The sequence below is a fragment of the Schistocerca piceifrons genome, chromosome 10, assembly GCF_021461385.2.
Source record: "Schistocerca piceifrons isolate TAMUIC-IGC-003096 chromosome 10, iqSchPice1.1, whole genome shotgun sequence".
Lineage (NCBI taxonomy): Eukaryota > Metazoa > Arthropoda > Insecta > Orthoptera > Acrididae > Schistocerca > Schistocerca piceifrons.
Window position 1 is genome coordinate 65,644,593 of NC_060147.1, and position 21,209 is coordinate 65,665,801.

Here is a 21,209-nt window from a genome sequence, read left to right on the forward strand (position 1 = left end):
AACTACAGTCCCGCGTTCAAAGTCTGTTAATTGCCGTCGTGCGGTAATAATCACGCCGGAAACCTATTCACATGTGCCACCTGACTGCAAAAGACTGCTCCGCCAAGGGACTGCCCTTTATACCTTGTGTACGCGATAGTACCGCCATCTGTATATGTGCATTTCGCTATCCCACGAGTTATATGATATATACAGGGTGATCAAAAAGTCAGTATAAATTTGAAAACTGAATAAATCACGGAATAATGTAGATAAAGAGGTACAAATTGGCACACATGTTTGGAATGACATGGGGTTTTATTAGAAGCAAAAAAATATAAAAGTTCAAAAAATGTCCGACAGATGCCGCTCCATCTGATCAGAATAGCAATAATTAGCATAACAAAGTAAGACAAAGCAAAGATGATGTTCTTTACAGGAAATGCTCAATATGTCCACCATCATTCCTCAACAATAGCTGTAGTCGAAGAATAATGAACAGCACTGTAAAGCATGTCCGGAGTTACGGTGAGGCATTGGCGTCGGATGTTGTCTTTCAGCATCCCTAGAGATGTCGGTCGATCACGATACACTTGCGACTTCAGGTAAACCCAAAGCCAATAATCGCACGGAATGAAGTCTGGGCACCTGGGAGGCCAAGCATGACGAAAGTGGCGGCTGAGGACACGATCATCACCAAACGACGCGCGCAAGAGATCTTTCACGCGTCTAGCGATATGGGGTGGAGCGCCATCCTGCATAAACATCGTACGTTCCAGCAGGTGTTTATCAGCCAGGCTGGGGATGATGCGATACAGTAACATATCGGCGTGCCTCTCACCCGTCACGGTAGCAGTTTTGCTGTCCAGCGCCATCTGTCCGACATTTTGTGAACTTTGTTTTTTTGGGTTCTAATAAAACCCCATGTCATTCCAAGCATGTGTGTCAATTTTTACCTCTCTATCTACATTATTCCGTGGTTTATTAAGTTTTCAAATTTATACTGACTTTTGTGTGTGACCGAGCTACATACATCACGCGACGGAAGAGAACTTGACCAGCTGTGACTGGCGTAGCGCAGAACCGGTTTCCCCGGTGACCCGGCGGGAGCAGCTGTGTGCTGGGTGGCAGGTAGAAAGTTCTCTGTCTGGGATGAGGATGAGGAGCTCGGCAGATAACGCTGAGCAGCGCGGTCCTTGATGAGACTGCAGCCGCGGCTTAGTCAGCTGTACGCGTCCCGGCCGGGCACAGGTGGCGGCAGCGGCAGCGGCAGCGGCAGCAGGGAGACAGGTGCCGTAATTACGACTAGCTGGCGCCAGGGCTCTGTTATCCCGGTGACGTCAGCGCGGGACCCGCTCCCGCTTATGCGACGAGTTTGTCTGTGCGGCGGCAGGAGGGGAGGGAGCTGGTTGTGGTGTGGGTGTGGGGGGGGGGGGGGGGAGCGGAGGGACGGGGGTCGATCTCAGCTCCGGGCCAAGAAGTCTAGCGTGTGTGTGTGTGTGTGTGTGTGTGTGTGTGTAATCGCAGCTTCACCTGTCTGCGCGTCTCATACTCTTCCTTTCTGCAGAGGAGAAAGTGGCACGGGACGGGAGGAGATGTATACCCTCTCTCTCTCTCTCTCTCTCTACCTTTTACACACACACACACACACACACACACACACACACGCCGTGAAAGAGAGACAGAGAGAGAGAAGGAGGAGAGAAAGGGAGAGAGAAATGAGAGAGAGACAGGGAAAGGGAGATTGTAGAGCAATAGAAAACAGACTGTGTAGAATCGGAAAGAGCCAGGGCTACAAGGTGTCCTGCCGATTATTCAGGATCGGCCAGACAGACCTCACGTGTTTCGAAAAGTAATTACAGAAAAACGAACATACAGAGAAAATAATTTCATTTGTGAACAACAAATACTATGCCATTTTACACTAGCTGGTTTCAAACATTATCTGTGGTAAATGGCGTCCTCCAGTTTTGACACATTGAAGAAGCCTTTACCGGAAGTTATCCACTTCTCTTCGTGCCATTTCGAGCGGAATAGCAGCCACTGTCTGAATGATTGCCTCTTTAAGTGCTTGCAGGACTGAATGGCGATGATTGTACACTTGAGTCTTTAAGTATAAAAAAAAAATGCAAGGTGTCAAATCAGGTGGCTTTGAGGGCAGGACATATTTCCTCCCGTAGAGAGAACACGTGTAGGTAATAACTTTCTCAAAATTTCTATAGATTGCAAGCAAATGCCAGCTGTAATTCTGTCTGATTGGAACCAGACTTCCTCCTCTTCAAGGTGCGCAGTTAACTGGTTCAACATGGTTGGAGGGATGTCTCTATCACTAGACAATAGCGATTTGAATTAACCGTTATTGTTACGTCATCTTTTATTGTTATACCATCTTCTTAGAAAAAAAAAATTGTAGATCCCAGTAGCAAATTCATCAACGGCGCATCAAACTGTGTATGTTCGCTGAAAAGTGGTGGCTGGTGAGGTGTTCAGGGCCGCACAGGGCAGCACAATTTACAGTACCTGACAAATGGAAGTGGGCCTCAACAAAAGAAATCAAAACAGCGCCTGGGGGGAAAGACTCGAAGAATTTCCTGTCTCTCAGTTAATTTCTAGGTGACGATCACTTACTATGGATGATCGTGAAGATTTTTGTGCCAGTTGCTTCTTACACTCCTATCAGGCAGTTTCAGGGCAGCTGAAGTTATTGGGTGGAAGCTCTAACACACACCACATTTTCCGGCGTTGCTACACTCCGAGGTCGGTCAGTAGATTTTCTTTTCAGTGCAGAACTTGATGTTCTGAAGTGTGATACCCAATCTCGAATAGTTTTTCTGTCAGCAATAGAATCATGTCGGTGAAGTTCGAACTGAAAGCGAAATGCTCGCTGAACAGTAATCACAGAACCACCATTCCGAATATACTCCTCCACAACAAAATCACGATGTCCAATTAGCCAAGTCGTTGCAACATCGGTCGATATCCCGTCCGCATCAGTGTCCCCACCACAACTCACACAGCGGCCTCTCGAAATACGGGAGACCTTTTATGCCGGATCATGTACACAACTCCGGCCTTTTTTAGCGATGAAATATAGAAGACACAACTGAGGCCCGTTCGGAGTTAATAAAGAAAGCAAGAAGAATAACGGTAAAGGGAATAAGGAGCTTTAACATATGGCTACATATATATGCCAACCAATATTACTCTAACGTCTGTGTGCTGGTTTTTTTTCGCAATCTGAAAGAGCCCAATCCACTATTTGACAGACACGCCTCTCGCAGTGGGTGAGGCAACCACCCAACCACATGGATGGCAATAAATTTTTTAATTGGCAGCACAATTTCGCCAAATTGATGCAAAAAGGAAGACTAATCTCTCTTTAAAAAGTTTTTGGCACGTGAGAAGTGGACAGTTTATTCCAAACCACAGAACGGAGAATAACTTTATTTGGGATTATTGAATTGACTGTATTTTACTTTGCAATTCCTAGCTCTAATGCCAACGTTGATACGCTGTTCTCGTTTGTAAGCGCCCGCCAATAAACTGGGAACCGAAACTGGCACAACGTTGACGATGCCGATGTTGTAAAATTTAAGTTAGTCCTGTGAAGAGTATCAGGAAACGAATTGCAGGATAAATAACGTTCTTCATCAACTGGGTTCAAATGAGAAATATTAATAGATATCTGCAGATTATTGTAATTTCTTCATAGGTGTAACTGAAATGTTCGAAGTTGATTCATTATTTTCGATTTCCGACCCGAAATAATGGAAAACTGCTTATTCTGTTCATTGAGGAATGTTTTATTTTGAGAAGAGATTATCTTAGGAGAGAGGCTGGGCACTTACTTGCTATCATAATTGACAACTTACATGACTCAAAATTCATTCCATAAAAATCTCACTTTCTTTCTTTCTTTGGCTTACGCAATAGTCACGCAGCAATCGCAGGGTCGGCGTCGTTACACCGGATTTGGCAATGTTAGTGTTAGGGAAGGCTGGATGCCCTTCTTGCCGCCACCCCATACCCCCCAGGACGGAAGCACTGTACCCTAACCGTCTGCGTCCAGCCGTCCGGGGTGACCGAGCGGTTCTAGGCGCTACAGTCTGGAACCGCGCGACTGTTAAGGCCGCAGGTTCGAATCCTGCCTCGGGCATGGATGTGTGTGATGTCCTTAGGTTAGTTAGGTTTAAGTACTGCTAAGTTCTAGGTGACTGATGACCTCAGAAGTTAAGTCCCATAGTGCTCAGAGCCATTTGAATTATTTGTCTGCGTCTAGTGTAAATCATGAAATTGTGCGGACGTGTTTCAAATGTCTGCGACGCGTGTAACTGAGGCGGAACATGGGGACCAGCCCGGTATTCACCTAGCGGGATGTGGAAAACCCCCTAAAAACCACATCCAGGCTGGCCGGCACACCGGCCCTCAACGTTAATGCGCCGGGCGGATTCGATCCGGGGCCGGCGCGCCTACCCGAGTCCACGGAGCAGCGCGTTAAGGCGCTCGGCTACCCTGGCGGGTTCCCACAAAAACTGACTGTAATTAATTAATAATAAAGGGCTAAAAATACCGGACTGACTCTATCTGTATTTCAAATAGGTAGTCCGGATTTTAGGCCAAACTGTCTGGCTAAATATAATGCTGAGTCCCGCTTTTCTAAATGTGGACTTGTCAACCATAGTTCTAGCAGACAGCATCGGGAGCTCCATGACCTGTTGACGGTCGGCGCTGTTGCTTAATACTTGCAAATTACATAAGATCGACTAGTGGCTTAAGAAGAGGCAGTGAACCTCAGCGTAAAGATGCAGCGTCTTACGTATAAATGGCGGAAAAATACGAAGTTTTCCATTAAAATAGTGTGGATGAATCAGTGGGAACTGCATCAACGTTGAATATTCAACTGAAGCGACTAAAGTGAAACAACCTTGTAAAACGAATTTCAGGAAAAATAGATGCCAGACTGAAATTATTTAGAGTAACTTTTTTAATATCATTTAAAATAGTGTTCTTCAATCCAAAACACTGGTTGATGCAGCTATCCACACCTTTGCATAACTATTGAAACCCATAGCCATTTGAACCTGCTTACTGTATTGAAGCAATGATCTCCCTCTACAATGTCTATTACTATCCGCCCCCACCCCGCCCGCCTCACACTTCCCACAATTCAGTGATGTCTCAGAAAGGTCTCCTATCAACCGAACCGTCATTTTAGCCAAATCGTGCCATAAATTTCTTTTATTTCCAATTCAGTTCAGTACATCTTCAATAGTTACTCGATCTACCTAACCAGTCCTCAGAATTCTTCTGTCGTATCACATTTTAACTGGTTCTACTCTCTTCTTGCCTGAACTGTTTACCGTTCAAGTTTCACTTCCGTACAATACTACACTCTACGCAAATAACCTCAAAAAAGGTGTCCTAACATTTAATTTTATGTTAAGAGATATCACTTTCTTTCTAGAAATACTGTTTCTGTATTTTATATCCATCCTACATCGGCCATCATCAGTTATTTTGTTGCTGAAACAGTAAAAAATAGAGCCTGTATACCATTTCAACAGCTAATTTTCCAGTTACTTCTCTCAGCGTCGCCTGATATAGTTCCACTACATTCCATTGCCATCGTTTTACTTTTGTTGACGTTCATCTTACAACCTCTTTTCAGGTCAATATGTACTCCGTTCAAACGCTCTTCCAAGCCCTTTGCTGTCTCTGCCAGAATTACAATATCATCGCCAAATTTCAGTGTTTTCGTTTATCCTTCCTGAGCTTTAATTTCTTCGCTAAATCTTTCTTTCGCGTACTTTACTGCGTGCTCATTGCAGAGACTGAATAACATCGAGGATGGGACACAACACTGCCTCCCTTCCTTTTCGCGCAATTCTTCCCTTACATGTCCTTCGACCCGTAGAGATGCCATATAGTCTGCGCAGAAGCTGTACCCACGGCAGGAGGGTCTATTCTGCCCGGGTGAGGAACATAAACGAAATTTAATTTGTCGACGAAAGAAATGCCGTAGGAAAGTCATTCAATCGATTCTCAGAGACTATTTGTGAGACATGATCCTTACCATGTAGGATTAATAGAAGAGACAGAATAGATACGTCACTCCGTAGGTATACTTTAGAAGCAAATTTAATACATTTTGCTTGATGATTCAACCACCCGACACATCTCGAAGACACTTCTATGTCCTCGCTGATCAGTAAATACAGATTTTTTTGAAAATGTTTATCACATATTCTTACAGGAGGTAGTATTGGTGAAAACTAGAAAAAAGTTCCAAATATGATGTACGTTAATCAGTACCTTCTGAGATATGAGCCGTTATAGGTCCGCAGTTCACATCCTGCACTTGAATTACGGATGAGATAGGGTTCACAAGACAGGGGATAATAAATTATCACAGTACGCACGTGAGTGCTTACACTACGCTTGTCCGCCCTCTACTGGAGTATTGTTGTGCGCTGTGGAATCATAGATAAGATTGACGGAAAAGTTCAAAGGGCAGCACGTTTTGTATTATCACGAAATAGGGGAGACAGTGCCACGGATATGATACATGAATCTGGATAGCAGTTAACAAAACAAAGCCGTTCTTCGTTGCGACAGGATCTTACGAAATTTCTGACACCAACTTTGTCCTCAGAGTGTGAAAATATTTTGGCGGCGCCTACCTACATAGAGAAATATGTTCATTGTAATACCAAGAGAGAAATCAGAGCTTGCCGGAAACATAAAAGTGTTTGGTTTTCTTGCGCACTGTCCGACAGTGGAACAGTAGAGAAGTAGCTTGAAGGTGAATCAATGAACGCTCTGTCACTCACTTAATTTTGAATTTCAGAGTAATCATATAATTGTAGATGTAGGTGTTGATGTGAAGATGCAAATCTTCAAGCAGTCATGGAAGTGACACTTGAGGATCGCGCAGTGTATGGTCACGAACATCCAGTGACAGACTCACAAGGCCGAACACATTGCCAAAAAGATTATCAGGGGCTGTGTATCACCTACTTATGTGCGATGAACTACCAGCGCTATTGGACAACGTTATTTCTGCAGAAGGCCGACGACTGTGGTTTATGCATCCGGGGGACGACCTCATTTTCAACGGATGATACGAGCGATGGATCGGTCCAGGAGATTTTGTGACATAGCCTCCTCATTCACTGGACCTGAATCAGCTGGGTTTCTGACTATGAGGACATTTAAAGTCACAGGTGCACGCCCAACCCATCGACAGAGTATAGACGTCCCAGGATCGTGTGACCAACGCATGTTACGAAATCCTATAGGAGCCAGCTGCATTTTGAAAGAGTGCTGGATCCACTGCGAAGAAGGGATGAAGGATGTGTCAGGCTGCACGGTAACCACATGCGCACTGTCTACAGTCTACTTCTAGGTAACAGACAGATGAGAATGAGAAGACAGATTGAGCCATATCTCAACATGTACTCGACTCTCGACGTATGGTTAGAGGAAGTTTTGGTCTAGGTTTGACCTATAATACCTTGTGTTGAACATGTGATACTTTTTTTTTAAACACCCTTTATTACATTTGTTGGTATCTCAATTCACATTGGTTGACATCATGAATTAAATTAATCGTTCGCAAACGTCTCCACAAAAAAGTGCTGGTTGGAAATTTTAATTACGTGGAGCTGTAGATATGGCGACACCAAAACTGCTCAACGTAAGCCGTCGTTCGCCCCATATAGCTCTGGGCTGGCTGCGTGACGTCCGTGCGTCAAATGCTTGCGGTCGTCCCGCTATGCGGTTTACACATGTGGAACGCTTTGGATCACGGGGTCCGGGGTTCGATTCCCGGCCGGGTTGGGAACTTGCTTTGCCGGTGACTGGATGTTTGTCCTCATCATTCCATCACCATTATCATAGAAACTAGATTGAACTGTTAAATAAATTGGACTGTGTGGAAAGTGGGCCTTCGTATGGGCGCTGATGACTGCGCAGTTGAGTGCCCCACAACCAAACGTCATCGTCGACATGTGGAAACACCGTCTCTGCGGAACTGATGATCGACATAGACACTGTCGACCTCGGAAACCCGAATTCTTGTCTGATCCTTGATTTGCGATGTCCCATGTGTCATTTACCGAAAACCACCCTCGATCAAAGTGAGGCAACTCCCAATTCGCTGCCACCTTCACTACACATGTGTCTGTAGCAGACTGCTCAAATTTGGTGTCAACACTCCTTTTATGCGCCGCATCTAGGCGCAATATTCGGGCGCCATGCACGGTACATCGTCAAATGGGACAACTTTCCCGTGTTAGTGTATATCAGAAATTACCTTCTCCTCTCACTGTTAAAAAAATCGAACGCCCATGTAAAAAAAACGATAATAATTGTCTTACTGTCTTACATCTTTAACTTTTGGTCATACCTCTTATTTGACAGAGTATGACAATATTTTAAAATTTTTTAACATTTTGAGTCCCATGCATGGAACATTCGTTTGTCTTCAGCGTTGGAAAGAATGCCAAGCTAATCATGTTTTGGGCACAGATTCTTAGTGAGAACTGCCGCACGGTTCTAGGCGCTCAGTCCGGAACCGCGCGACTGCTACGGTCGCAGGTTCGAATCCTGCCTCGGGCATGGATGTGTGTGATGTCCTTAGGTTAGTTAGGTTTAAGTAGTTCTAAGTTCTAGGGGACTGATGACCACAGATGTTAAGTCCCATAGTGCTCAGAGCCATTTGAACCAACTGCCGCACGCATAGTATTAGAGAGAGAGAGAGAGAGAGAAAACGACTCATCACGTAGAAACTGGGCAACGGCCTTGCAGGTGGAAACACCGGGCACCGTCAGATCATCGATGTTGGGCGTGGCCGGCACTTGGATGGGTGACCGTCCTGGCCGCCATGCACTGTTACCAATTTTTCGGAGTGCACTCAACCTCGTGATGCCAATTGGGAAGCTACTCGACCGAATAGTAGCGGCTCATGTCAAAGAAGACCATCTTAACGACCGGGAGGACCATGTGCTGACCACACGCCCCTCCTATCCGCATCCTCAGCTGAGGATGACTTGGCTGTCGGATGGTCCCGATTATCCACTTGTGGCATGAAGACGTAGTGCTTTTACGAATAAACTACCCAAATGGGTGATTACAGTTTCAGAAATATTGGATGAATTAGTCAAGCAAAACAGGTTCAGAATCTGAACAACTCATAGCGAGCTGGTCCACCTCTGGCCCTAATGCAAGCAGTTATTCGGCTTGACATTTACTGACGGGATCTTTTGGATGTCCTCCTGAGAGATATCGTGCCAAATTCTGTCCAATCGGCGCCTTATATCGTCATCAGAGCTGAATCCAAAGCGGGGCCCATCACTGAAGATATTTCTGGACCAGTCGATAAGACTTTCTTCCTGTCTGGAGACACACGGGACAGCGGTGAGACACCAACCTGACTGCAGCTGCCATACGACCCGACAACCATGAGTGATGGTCTGGGATGCCATTTGATTTCATGGCAGGAACTCTTTCGTTGTCATCTGCGGCACCCTTACAGGACGACGGCACATCGACGATGTTCTACGCCCCGTTTTGTTGTCCTTGATGGGATATCATGCTGGGCTTATATTTCAGCAAGATAATCCCCGCCCGCATACCGCGAGAGTTTCTACAAGTTGTTTTCGTGGTTGCCAAACACTATATTGCCCAGCAAGATCGCCGGACCTCTTCGCAGTTGGGAACCTTTGGAGCCTTATGGGTAGGGCCCTTAACGATATAACGCGCCAGCTGGACAGGCTTTTGCGCGGTATCTCTCTAGAGGCCAAGAGGCCAAGCCAGTCTGTGTTAAGCCGAATAGCTGCTTCCGTAAAGACCAGAGGTGGGCAACGCGTGATTGACTTTCTCAGTTTGTAAAGCTCTTTCTCTTGAATAAATCATCCAATTTTTCTGAAATCATAATCACTTATTTGTCTGTTCAAGTACTTCACGTCTACAGACTTCCGTCCCATCCGGATAGTCCCTTCGTGGTGCGTCGTTTGAGCGTATTACATTTATGGCAGTCCTGTGTAGGATGTCGCACTCGAAATATTACAATATTGGCACTGGAAGTGTTAAATGCGGTCAACAGTTATATGAAATACCGATAATCATAGCTTTGTTTTCCTTGAAAGCCATTAGACTGGCAACCCGCAACTGGAATTATGCCCCGTACATAAGGTTAAGCGTTTAGGAAGTTAGATTTTAATGTATGATTTCATCAGGCCCCTTCGCTTGAGCTTATTATGATCTTCCATTCTCAATCACCTCGCACACCGCGAGTACTAAATCTTTATCCAAGGACACTACTAATCGACTCCGAGAAGGGGACAGTAGAATGAACGGGAATCGCGTGGCGCGATCGTATTCGTTTTGCACTGTACCTCGCGAACCATTCCCGTCCCTCTCCGTTGCTCCGCTACGACTCTGCAGCTTAAACACTGGGCAGTTATTATTTCGTTGCCGTTTGTTCGCGCGGAACAATGCCTCATTTCGCAGGCGAGCGTTGATTGTGAAGTCCACACTCTCGCCGAGATTGTTTAGAGCGTTGATACGGCGCCGACGACGCGTGTTTGGCGCCGAAGTCGGGCCCGCGGAACAAGTTGTGCCCCGTAATATACGACCGCCTGGAAAGTGCCCATAAAAACACCCGTGTTCGGTTTATGTCACTGAACGCGAGATTGAAATCTGCTTTGTGTTTCTATGTCAGCTGCGCACACAGGCACTTAAACGGCTACTTCTTCTCCGTAAGGCAACGACACCTACCATTTTGCTCCACTATTCACATTTCTGCATCAAACACGGGAAATTCTTACAAAACTATGTAATGGCACGTATTCCACGATGAGAAAATATACACTCGTAACACAAAAAATTCTTCCGCGAGTTCCACTGGCTACGGAATACATTTAAAAAGACTTGTAAACTTAAATGGAAGTAGCTAAAAGGTGATCTAACAATAGGGGAAGGTTGCTGTCGATGGCCAGGCTCCATCGATGGACCGGCTCGATTTCTCCGTGGATACTCACAATAGGGGCAGTACAGCGGTTATTAAGTGTACTCCGTGTTGCCAACAACTAACTGGTAAACTGTTCCACGAAGACGCAAAGCAACAGTGAAAGAAGATAAAATTCACACTATGTTCTCGTGATTGACTAGTGTTAATGATTGACGCATTGGGGTGCTATGGTAATACTGATTAAATTTCTGCATCCGTCATTGGAAGGTACGAGCAATTCACTCTATTTTGTCGTACTCAGAATATGAATACACGTTCTATGGACAGAAACTAGTTGCTGTTAAGCGATGCGCCGTGCAAGTTGCCTTGAGAGTTGCGTTCAGTGAGCCACTCCAAATTTTGTCTAATCTCACGCCTATTTACGACACTATGAACAAAATTTAAGAAATGGTTTTCTTTAAATGTTTTTCTGATAGTTTGTATTATGATAATCGGTGAAACGTATCTTCTTTTATTTTTACCTCAGAACGCAAAAATTCTGCTTTTAGTATTCTTGGTTCCGAATACAAGTTATTCGGTGCAGATGCGGTCAAAAAACTCTTAAAAACAAAAATATTATATGTATTGACACTTATTTAGATGTGTATAGCGTATAACAACTATTGCGCTATAGGCCATTCATGGAAATTGCCAAGTCCAATGGATGAAACCAGTCGCCTTGACTGGCCTGATGACCCAGGTTTTCATTTTTCACGTGTTTCATTAACTGTGAATGTGTATGGCTTCCGTGCCTGATATAGTGAAATGGAAAAGTTAATGTTGAAGTTACTCTAAAAACAATATTTTTACTACAATGTATAGGGTTTTATTACACATTTTATTTAGGTGGCCTATCGATAGCAACTTTACCGTAATTATCTACAGAAGGACTGAACGACTGGTAGAAGCCGATCTAGGGGAAGGTAAAAAATGTAGGAACACGAGCAGCAATCTTGATCATACGAGTTATCTTAGACGTTAGTTCAAAGAATGGTACATCCATATTTATAGCGTTCGTAGATTTAGAGAAAGCTTCTGACAATGTTCAATCGGAAATTGTCTTTAAAATTCACAAGTTAATAGGTATCAAATAAAAGAAGCAAAAATCTATCTACAGCTTGTACAGAAAATAGACTGAATTTGGTAAGAGTCGTGGAAAATGAAAGTGAGACAGTAAATGAGCAGACAGTGAAAGAAGTTATCAGAGTATCCGTCATTTTATTCATTCACATTGCATAAGCTTTAAAGTAAACGAAGAAAAAACTGTGAAAAGGTATTAAATTACAGGAAGAAACGTAAATAAACTTATGGGTTTGAGGATGTCAGTGTAATTATCAGAGCCGGCAGAGCAATTCCGTGATCAGCCGAAGGGAATGAATGGTGTCTTCGTCAGAAGTTATCAAATTAACAATAACGAAAGCAAAATAAGAGTAATAGAATGCATCGGAATTAAATAAAGTGGTGCCGAAAGAATTAGATTAGGTAATGAGACATTGAAAACAAACAGGCCATGGAGCCGGTCGGTACCGTTGGACATTGAAAACGGTAGATGATATTTGCTATTTGGGCAGCATGATAACTGGCGACTGCCGAAGTAACAGGATATAAAGTGCAGACTCGCTACAGCAAGAAAAGCGTTACTTTTAAAGATAAATTTGTTAAAATTGAGTACAAATTTAAATGTAGGTAGCCTTTTCCTAATGTTTTTTTTAATGGTTGATATGGAAATGAAACGAAGACTTTAAGTAGTACTGACAAGAAGAGAACGGAAGCTACTGAAATACGGTATTTGAGAAGTATACTGAAGATTAGCCTGGTAACCGAATGATTAATGAAGAAGTACTGCATCGAATTGGAAAAAAGGGCTTATGGCGCAACTTGACTGTGAGAAGGGATCAGTTGATAGAACACATCTTGGAGCATCGCATGGAAGACACAGCACTCGTATTCGAGAGGGTGGAGGTTCAAAACACACGTCCGGCGATCCAGATTTACGTTTTCCGTGATTACTTTAAACTGTTTAGGGCCAATGGCAGGAAGATTCTTTTGAAAAGGTCACGTCCCATTTCCTTCCTTATCATTTGGCAAACGAAAATCCGTCGTCGACGGGCCGTTCAGCTGTTGGTATCCAGAGGTAACTCATGCTCGCATTGCCGTTGATGATACCAACTATTTCTTCCGAAAACAACGACCAGAAATTCATGTTTTGAGCTAATGGTCTTTGTCATTTTGCTACCCACTAGGCAGCGTGTTGTAAATTACCGTCATACTGTGTTGTGCTCTCAAACCTAGATCCGATAACTGTACTTTGTCGTAGGAATAAACGGATACGATGCACCGTAAGGCAATAAAATCCCGTAGAAGAAATGATGAAAATAAACCATACAGACTAAAGAAAGTGTATAATCATATAGCGGAGATGCTGAATCGCAGAGAGACACAACAAAACTACTGTCACAAAGAGAGCCTTCGGCGAACAAGAACTTCGTCGAAAGTAGACAACATACACACACACACACACACACACACACACACACACAGAGAGAGAGAGAGAGAGAGAGAGAGAGAGAGAGAGAGAGAGACACTCACGCAAACGCAACTCGTACACACATAACCACAGTCTCATGCTGCTGAGGCAAGAAAGTTCAATTTCTGACAGTTGTTTTTTTTTTTTTTTGTTGTGCCTATCTGCGACTCAGTATCTCCACTATATGGTGAGTAGCAACCATCCTTTTCATAATATTGTTACATTCCATCCTATATTTCCCGTTGTTTAAATGTGTAATCGACATACACTGCTGACAGCAAAACTGAAGCACCCGAAGGTCGGGAGGGAACCAAATTGCAGATTATAGGTTTCAGTGACTACAAATTCGTGTCAAATTTGCAGGTAACTTGGCAATATGGGTCCACTTATCCGTGTGACGTTGCACTCCTGGCCTGAATGCGTGTAGTGATTCGGTTGGGAGGCAGTCTGACTAACAAGAGTTGGAAATCCGACCTGGTCCCACATATATTCTATCAAGAAAATTTCTGGCCGTTGGAGTACCTCACCATCATCCAGTCAATTAATAGAGACTCGTGCCACGTGTGGGCGAAGATTGTTCTGTTGAAAAATGGCACCATGGTACTGTCACAGGAAAGGTAATACATGAGACACAGGATATCCATGATGTACCATTGTGGTGTTTGAGTTCCCTTAGTCAGTATTGACCGTGACCGGAAGTCCTTCACAATGGCGCCTCACACCATAACACCAGGACTAACACAGTTGTGACACTCCAATATATGGGAAGAGTTGGGCATCGCCATAATCGGCGACGATGATCATAGCCCTGATCCGTCGCTGAACACAGTCCGACGCCATTCACTGGCAATCCAAGCGTCCTTGTTACGGCACCAACCCAAACGTAGCCGTTTGTGTTGTGGCGTTAACGGTAGCCTACGCAAGGGACGGTAATTTCCTGGTCCGTCTGTGCTGGTCAAAGCGACCATTTGTGCGGGATGACACACAGTTTCGCAGGCAGTCCAATATTTGTTTTCGGATGGCAGACGCAAATATTTAGGGGTTAACATGTGCTTGATCCATGATATGGAGATCCTTCTTTGTATTGGTCTTATGGGATCGACTGGAACCTTGACAACTGGTGCTCCTACCCTCAAGTTCCTACGAAGTCTATCACCGGGCCACTGTCACGTCTGAATGTCCCAAAAATGTTGACGATTCGACCAGCCGACCAAATGGGGATTTACGTTAACGTCCCTTCTGAAACTTTGACAGGTGCTGATAACGCTACCTCACACGTGTACGCCGCCTCTCTGTGACCTTCGCAGTAATCACTCAACATCTGACTCTGTTCGCGTCCCATATGTACCCTAGCTGACCGAGTAACAACCCTAATGCACTCTGGTGGCCAATCTTCCTGTAACAGAGAATTGTATTTCTAATCATTTACATACCCACCGATGGTTACACTGACCGCTGATCATGTCTTCTCGATTCTTCACTTTTTTGTCAGGCAGTATATATAGTTCACAGCAGGGCTCATTTATTATTATTATTGGCAATTTGACTACCTTCTATTGCGTCTTATGTTTTATTCCTACGACGAAGTATAGCTATATGCATAGCAGATCGCGTTCACTACATTTTGTAATTCTTCGTTCTGTTTAACGTCCTATTATGTGTTTCATAAATTAATGGGTGTATAATGCTGATACAATGCAACTCAGTAAACTTGATATTTACGCTCTGACTCAGTCTCTGTGAATTATTTTTATACAACATAGCTTAAGAAAGAGACTGTGGCGCCGAAAGTAAAAACGGGAATCACACATCCCAACCAATTCGGCTCGTATTAGGCACAGTTGTATTACACATTTAGATGTAAGAAATGCTTCTCTGGTACCATGTGCTTCCCAACCGTTTTCGAAAAAGGCTTTTTCGAGGCTGTTGAAAACCACACGAGAGCTCCAGCTGTGTATGCCGCACCTCTGTGACCTTCACAGTAATCACTCAACATCTGACGCTGTTCGCGCCCCGTATGTACCCTAGCTGCCGGCTACTCCTCATCATTTTCCTTTGGATTCACCTCGAGCTGAACATTTACTTGTCGTTAAATTCAAGCTTATGTCGCAAATTCAGTAAACGTTTTTGAAAGCAAGTGACCCCCACGTAATCTCGATGCAATGTGCATGTGAATGAATCGATAAATAAATGTTCATTTTATCTGGATTTCTTGTTACCCCTCGCTAAGAATATGCCGTAGTTAGGATCACTATTATAACTATAGTTCCTTTCCTAAGAAATATTATTCAGTGTAATGATGCAGAGGTCTTGTGGAAGATTAGGGGAAGAAATCGTGGGACTGGAACGAAGTGTTATTAGACTTGTAGTCTGCCGCCTTAGCTGATTGCGCAAAACGCTGATCCAAGATGCATGGCGCTCTCATGTGGTAATCAACAAGCTCGTAAAACTTTTCAGTCATTTATTTCAAACGATCAGGTTGTTACAGCAATGTACCATTTTCAAGTGATAACTCATATCCTCATAATTTAAAACGTCACTCGGTATGGGTGTATACAATCTATATCTGTCATTTAAATACAGGGTTATTCGTAGGTATCTCTGGGGTTTAAGATGACGACTGTGGGGACAATTAAAAGACCAACAGAAAATAGACACAAATCAGTGGACAGAGCGTTTCTTCTATTTCCTAACTCAATTACAGGTGCTCTACGTGCCCACCGTTTGTGAGACAGGAAACGTCAACACGTGTGTGCAGTTAGTTCAAGTCGCTGCCACGAGTTGCCCAGGAAATCTGTTATTAGGTCGCCTGTCTGCAAGCCGAAGCGACATCACAAAAGTGTGATTTGTCTATAAAAAAATTAAAAGAAACGTGCGTATGGCATTTGTGGCCGGGAGTCCCCTTTCGGGGAGTGCGGGTGCCTGGTGCAGTTCTTTTTATGTGACGCCACTTCGGCGACTTGCCTGTCAGTGAGGATGAACGGATGGTGAGAACAACAGAACACCTAGTCCCCCAGTGGAAAAATGTTGTGACCAGAATAAAAAAAAAAAAAACGTTTTCGGTCATAACTGTGGGTACTTTGATAGCTCGGGGAGAAGGCTCATCAAACCAGAACACACGAATTACGGTGCAGCTGTTCCCTTGCAGCACGAAATGCAATGTTGGTCCAGTACTATGATGCTGACTCTGCAGATGAGGTCGCGAACTGGGCAGAAGTCCAGCATGCTCGACGCTATACTGACCTCAGCGTGAGGGCTCTGCTAAGCTGATAGGGAGGCGTGGTATTCTGGAGTCCCTCCCATTAGCTGTTGCAAACTGCAGGGCGCTCTCGATATTGTCTGTGGTATCTACTTGCGTTGCCAGCTTTGGTGCGGTACCGCGATCTCTGGACAATACCAAATAAAATCCCCTGCTCGGCTGGGAATCGAACATGGGCCTCTTTCATGGCAATCAGCTGTACTGACGAACCAGTTACGGAGACGGAATTTCTACAAAACTAGATGCGCGGACACACCTGCACCCTAGTGCTACTGACCGCAACTCGTGGTCTAGTAGCAAGCGTCACTGCCTCTAGATCCCAGTGAAACGTCCCCTAAGAAAAAAATGGTTCAAATGGGTCTGAGAACTATGGGACTCAACTTCTGAGGTCATTAGTCCCCTAGAACTTAGAACTAATTAAACCTAACTAACCTAAGGACATCACAAACATCCATGCCCGAGGCAGGATTCGAACCTGCGACCGTAGCGGTCTTGCGGTTCCAGACTGCAGCGCCTTTAACCGCACGGCCACTTCGGCCGGCTGTCCCCTAAGAAAAATTATGAATTACTTTGCTGGTAAACCTCTATGTTATTTGATACAGAGACAGCTGAGTAAAACTCAACGTACTCAGACAGTTCTCTCTTTACTTTTTCTGATCATCACAAAACTGACACACAAAATTTTTTTAGCGCAACGCAATCTAACTTTCAATAATCCCTACAAAAGAATGGCTGTGACTAACATTAACCTATACCATTCATGAACCACTTACCTCATAAAAATCTGCGTTACTCGAACTACTGCAATACAGCGAGCTCCAATACTGCAAGCTAAATGAAAGATTCTAACTACTGAAGGCACTAACTACTGATAGGCGTAGTTAGCAAATGAAAGATTTTGATAGAGAACAAACAATGTATTTACGTTTACAACGTTCAAAAGTCATCATGTAATATATATATATATATATATATATATATATATATATATATATATATATATATATATATATATGTTGTTGTGGTCTTCAGTCCTGAGACTGGTTTGATGCAGCTCTCCATGCTACTCTATCCTGTGCAAGCTTTTTCATCTCCCAGTACCTACTGCAACCTACATCCTTCTGAATCTGCTTAGTGTATTCATCTCTTGGTCTCCCTCTACGATTTTTACCCTCCACGCTGCCCTCCAATACTAAATTGGTGATCCCTTGATGCCTCAGAACATGTCCTACCAACCGATCCCTTCTTCTGGTCAAGTTGTGCCACAAACTTCTCTTCTCCCCAATCCTATTCAATACTTTCTCATTAGTTATGTGATCTACCCATCTAATCTTCAGCATTCTTCTGTAGTACCACATTTCGAAAGCTTCTATTCTCTTCTTGTCCAAACTATTTATCGTCCATGTTTCACTTCCATACATGGCTACACTCCATACGAATACTTTCAGAAATGACTTCCTGACACTTAAATCAATACTGGATGTTAACAAATTTCTCTTCTTCAGAAACGCTTTCCTTGCCATTGCCAGCCTACATTTTATATCCTCTCTACTTCGACCATCATCAGTTATTTTGCTCCCCAAATAGCAAAACTCCTTTACTACTTTAAGTGTCTCATTTCCTAATCTAATTCCCTCAGCATCACCCGACTTAATTCGACTACATTCCATTATCCTTGTTTTGCTTTTGTTGATGTTCATCTTATATCCTCCTTTCAAGACACTGTCCATTCCATTCAACTGCTCTTCCAAGTCCTTTGCTATCTCTGACAGAATTACAATGTCATCGGCGAACCTCAAAGTTTTTATTTCTTCTCCATGAATTTTAATACCTACTCCGAATTTTTCTTTTGTTTCCTTTACTGCTTGCTCAATATACAGATTGAACAACATCGGGGAGAGGCTACAACCCTGTCTTACTCCCTTCCCAACCACTGCTTCCCTTTCATGTCCCTCGACTCTTATAACTGCCATCTGGTTTCTGTACAAATTGTAAATAGCCTTTCGCTCCCTGTATATATATATATATATATATATATATATATATATATATATATATATATATATATATCATCAGTTATCTGCTACATTAGCAGGTCCTTTGCCTCTCCATTTTCTGCGATCCATTGCTTCCTTCTTAAGGCTGCTGTATGTTGTACCGTCCATCATGTCATCCTGTATCTGGAATCTCTTCCTTACTCGCTTCCTTTTCCCTTCTACATAACCTTCTAAAACTGTTTTTATCAGTCCGTCATTCTTTCTTAATATATGCCCATTCCAATTTCTTTTTCTTCTCTTTATTACATCTAGTAACTGTCTTTTCTCTCCCACTCTTCTGAGTACCTCTTCATTTTTTACTCTGTCCATCCAACTTATTCTTTCCATCTTCCGCCATGTCCAGATCTCAAAAGCCTCCAGTCTTCCAGTCTTTCTCTGTCTTTTTTCCTCATAGTCCATGTTTCAGCGCCATATAGAAGAACACTCCATACAAGACATTTTATGAGTCTCTTCTATATATATATCAATTCAAGACATCCATCTTTACAAATTTCCTTTTTCTGGCGTACACACGTCCAGATCGTACGCTTATAGCAACCTCTCAAAACCCTGGCATCTCTCTCTCTCCACATCCACCACTGCTGGCGGCTCACCTCCAACTGCCCAACGCTACGTGCTGTTCACATCCCACTGCGCAACACTACACAAGCGAATATTCCAACAATGAGTCCAACCAGCCACAGACTGAACACAGCACAGTCAGTAGTGATTTTCATACAGAGCGCTACGTGGCGTACTAACATAAAAACCTAAACAGCCTACTTACACCAAGTTGGCTTCCCAGGCGGGTTGGGGCTTTTCTCTGCTCGGGGACTGGGTGTTTGCGTCGTCTTCATCATTTCGTCGTCATCGTCATTCGTGACAGTGGGTATATTCGATTGTGTGAAAATTGGACCGTGTAAAAATTGGGACTTTGTACAGGGGCTGATGATCGCGCAGTTTAGCACCCCCCAAACCAAACATCATCATCATCTTAGTGCTACTACCGCACTGTGCATATTGGGAGTAGCAACTTGGGGAGGTGCTGTATCCACAGATATGTGACATTTTTCTGTATTTCTTGTGGTTTTCTCCCACTCGTCTTCTGAAACCCTAGAGGCACTTACGAATATGCCTGTATATAACTGCTGTAGGCGTCCAGTGTGGCCGTGCGGTTCTAGGCGCTTCAGTCTGGAACCGCGTGACCGCTACGGTCGCAGGTTCGAATCCTGCCTCGGGCATGGATGTGTGTGATGTCCTTAGGTTAGTTAGGTTTAATTAGTTCTAAGTTCTAGGCGACTGATGACCTCAGAAGTTAAGTCGCATAGTGCTCAGAGCCATTTGAACCATTTTTATAACTGCTGTACTGTGTCTAGGTGTATGCTTTCCCTTTAAGTAGAGGAGTAGGCTATGAAAAAATACGAAGTGTAGCATTGGAACTACAGCTTCCAGGCTATAATACTAGTTTGTGTGTGCGTGTGTGTGTGTGTGTGTGTGTGTGTGTGTGTGTCGCAGCGGCGCCGTAGCTTAGCTAGCAATTAGCGGCAGCTTGCGCGGAGTCGTGACACTTCCTGATGTGCTAATGGTGTGCAGTGATGTGGGGCCCTACCCCCTCGTCCTTGTTCCCAGCAGGCTCGCTGGCGGGCTGCGGCGCCGCCGCGGCCGCCGCAGCGGGGGCGGGCGTCGGCGTCGGGGGCGGCGTCGGTATCGGCGGCGGCATCGGCGGCGGCGTGGGTGGCGGCATCGGCGTCAGCGTCGGCCACCACCAGCCGGGCGCGGGCAACCCGCTCGAGTGGACGGGCCAGGTGACGGTGCGCAAGAAGCGCAAGCCCTACTCCAAGTTCCAGACGCTCGAGCTCGAGAAGGAGTTCCTCTTCAACGCGTACGTCAGCAAGCAGAAGCGCTGGGAGCTGGCGCGCAACCTCAACCTCACCGAGCGCCAGGTCAAGATCTGGTTCCAGAATCGGCGCATGAAGAACAAGAAGAACAGCCAGCGCCAGGCGGCGCAGCAGCAGCAGCAGCAGCAACAACAACAGCAACAGCAGCAACAGCAGCAGCAGCAGGCGGCCGCCGGCGGGGCGTCGGCCGCCGCCAACGGCCACCAGGGCCACCAGGCGCACCACCACGCGCCCCCCAACGGCGCCGTCGCAGCCCTCAAGCACCACCAGTGACCCGTAGCGTTCTCTGGGGTTGTGTTCGGCCACCACCACCACCATCACCACCAGCAGTTCCACCACGGCGTCGCCACCTAGGCTGACGGTGTCTCCGGAACTGACTGGCGTATCTGCCCTAGGCAGTCCCTCTTCTCTTCCTTCCTCCCAACTGGGGAAATTTGGAACTGTTCGCATCGGTCCCCATATTGCAGAGTGCGTGTCCAGCTAAAACAGTGCCCACTGT

At 44.7% G+C, this 21,209-nt stretch overlaps 1 protein-coding gene across 1 annotated transcript; it reads left to right on the top strand.

Moving 5' to 3' along the window:
• Window positions 1–1,178: 1,178 nt before the first annotated feature.
• On the top strand, window positions 1,179–20,983 carry LOC124718698 (homeobox protein Hox-C9-like). The gene is given in 4 exon segments (XM_047244320.1): window positions 1,179–1,274; window positions 20,582–20,830; window positions 20,832–20,886; window positions 20,889–20,983. Coding segments are annotated over 4 exon segments (495 nt in total).
• The last annotated feature ends 226 nt before the right edge of the window (window positions 20,984–21,209 follow it).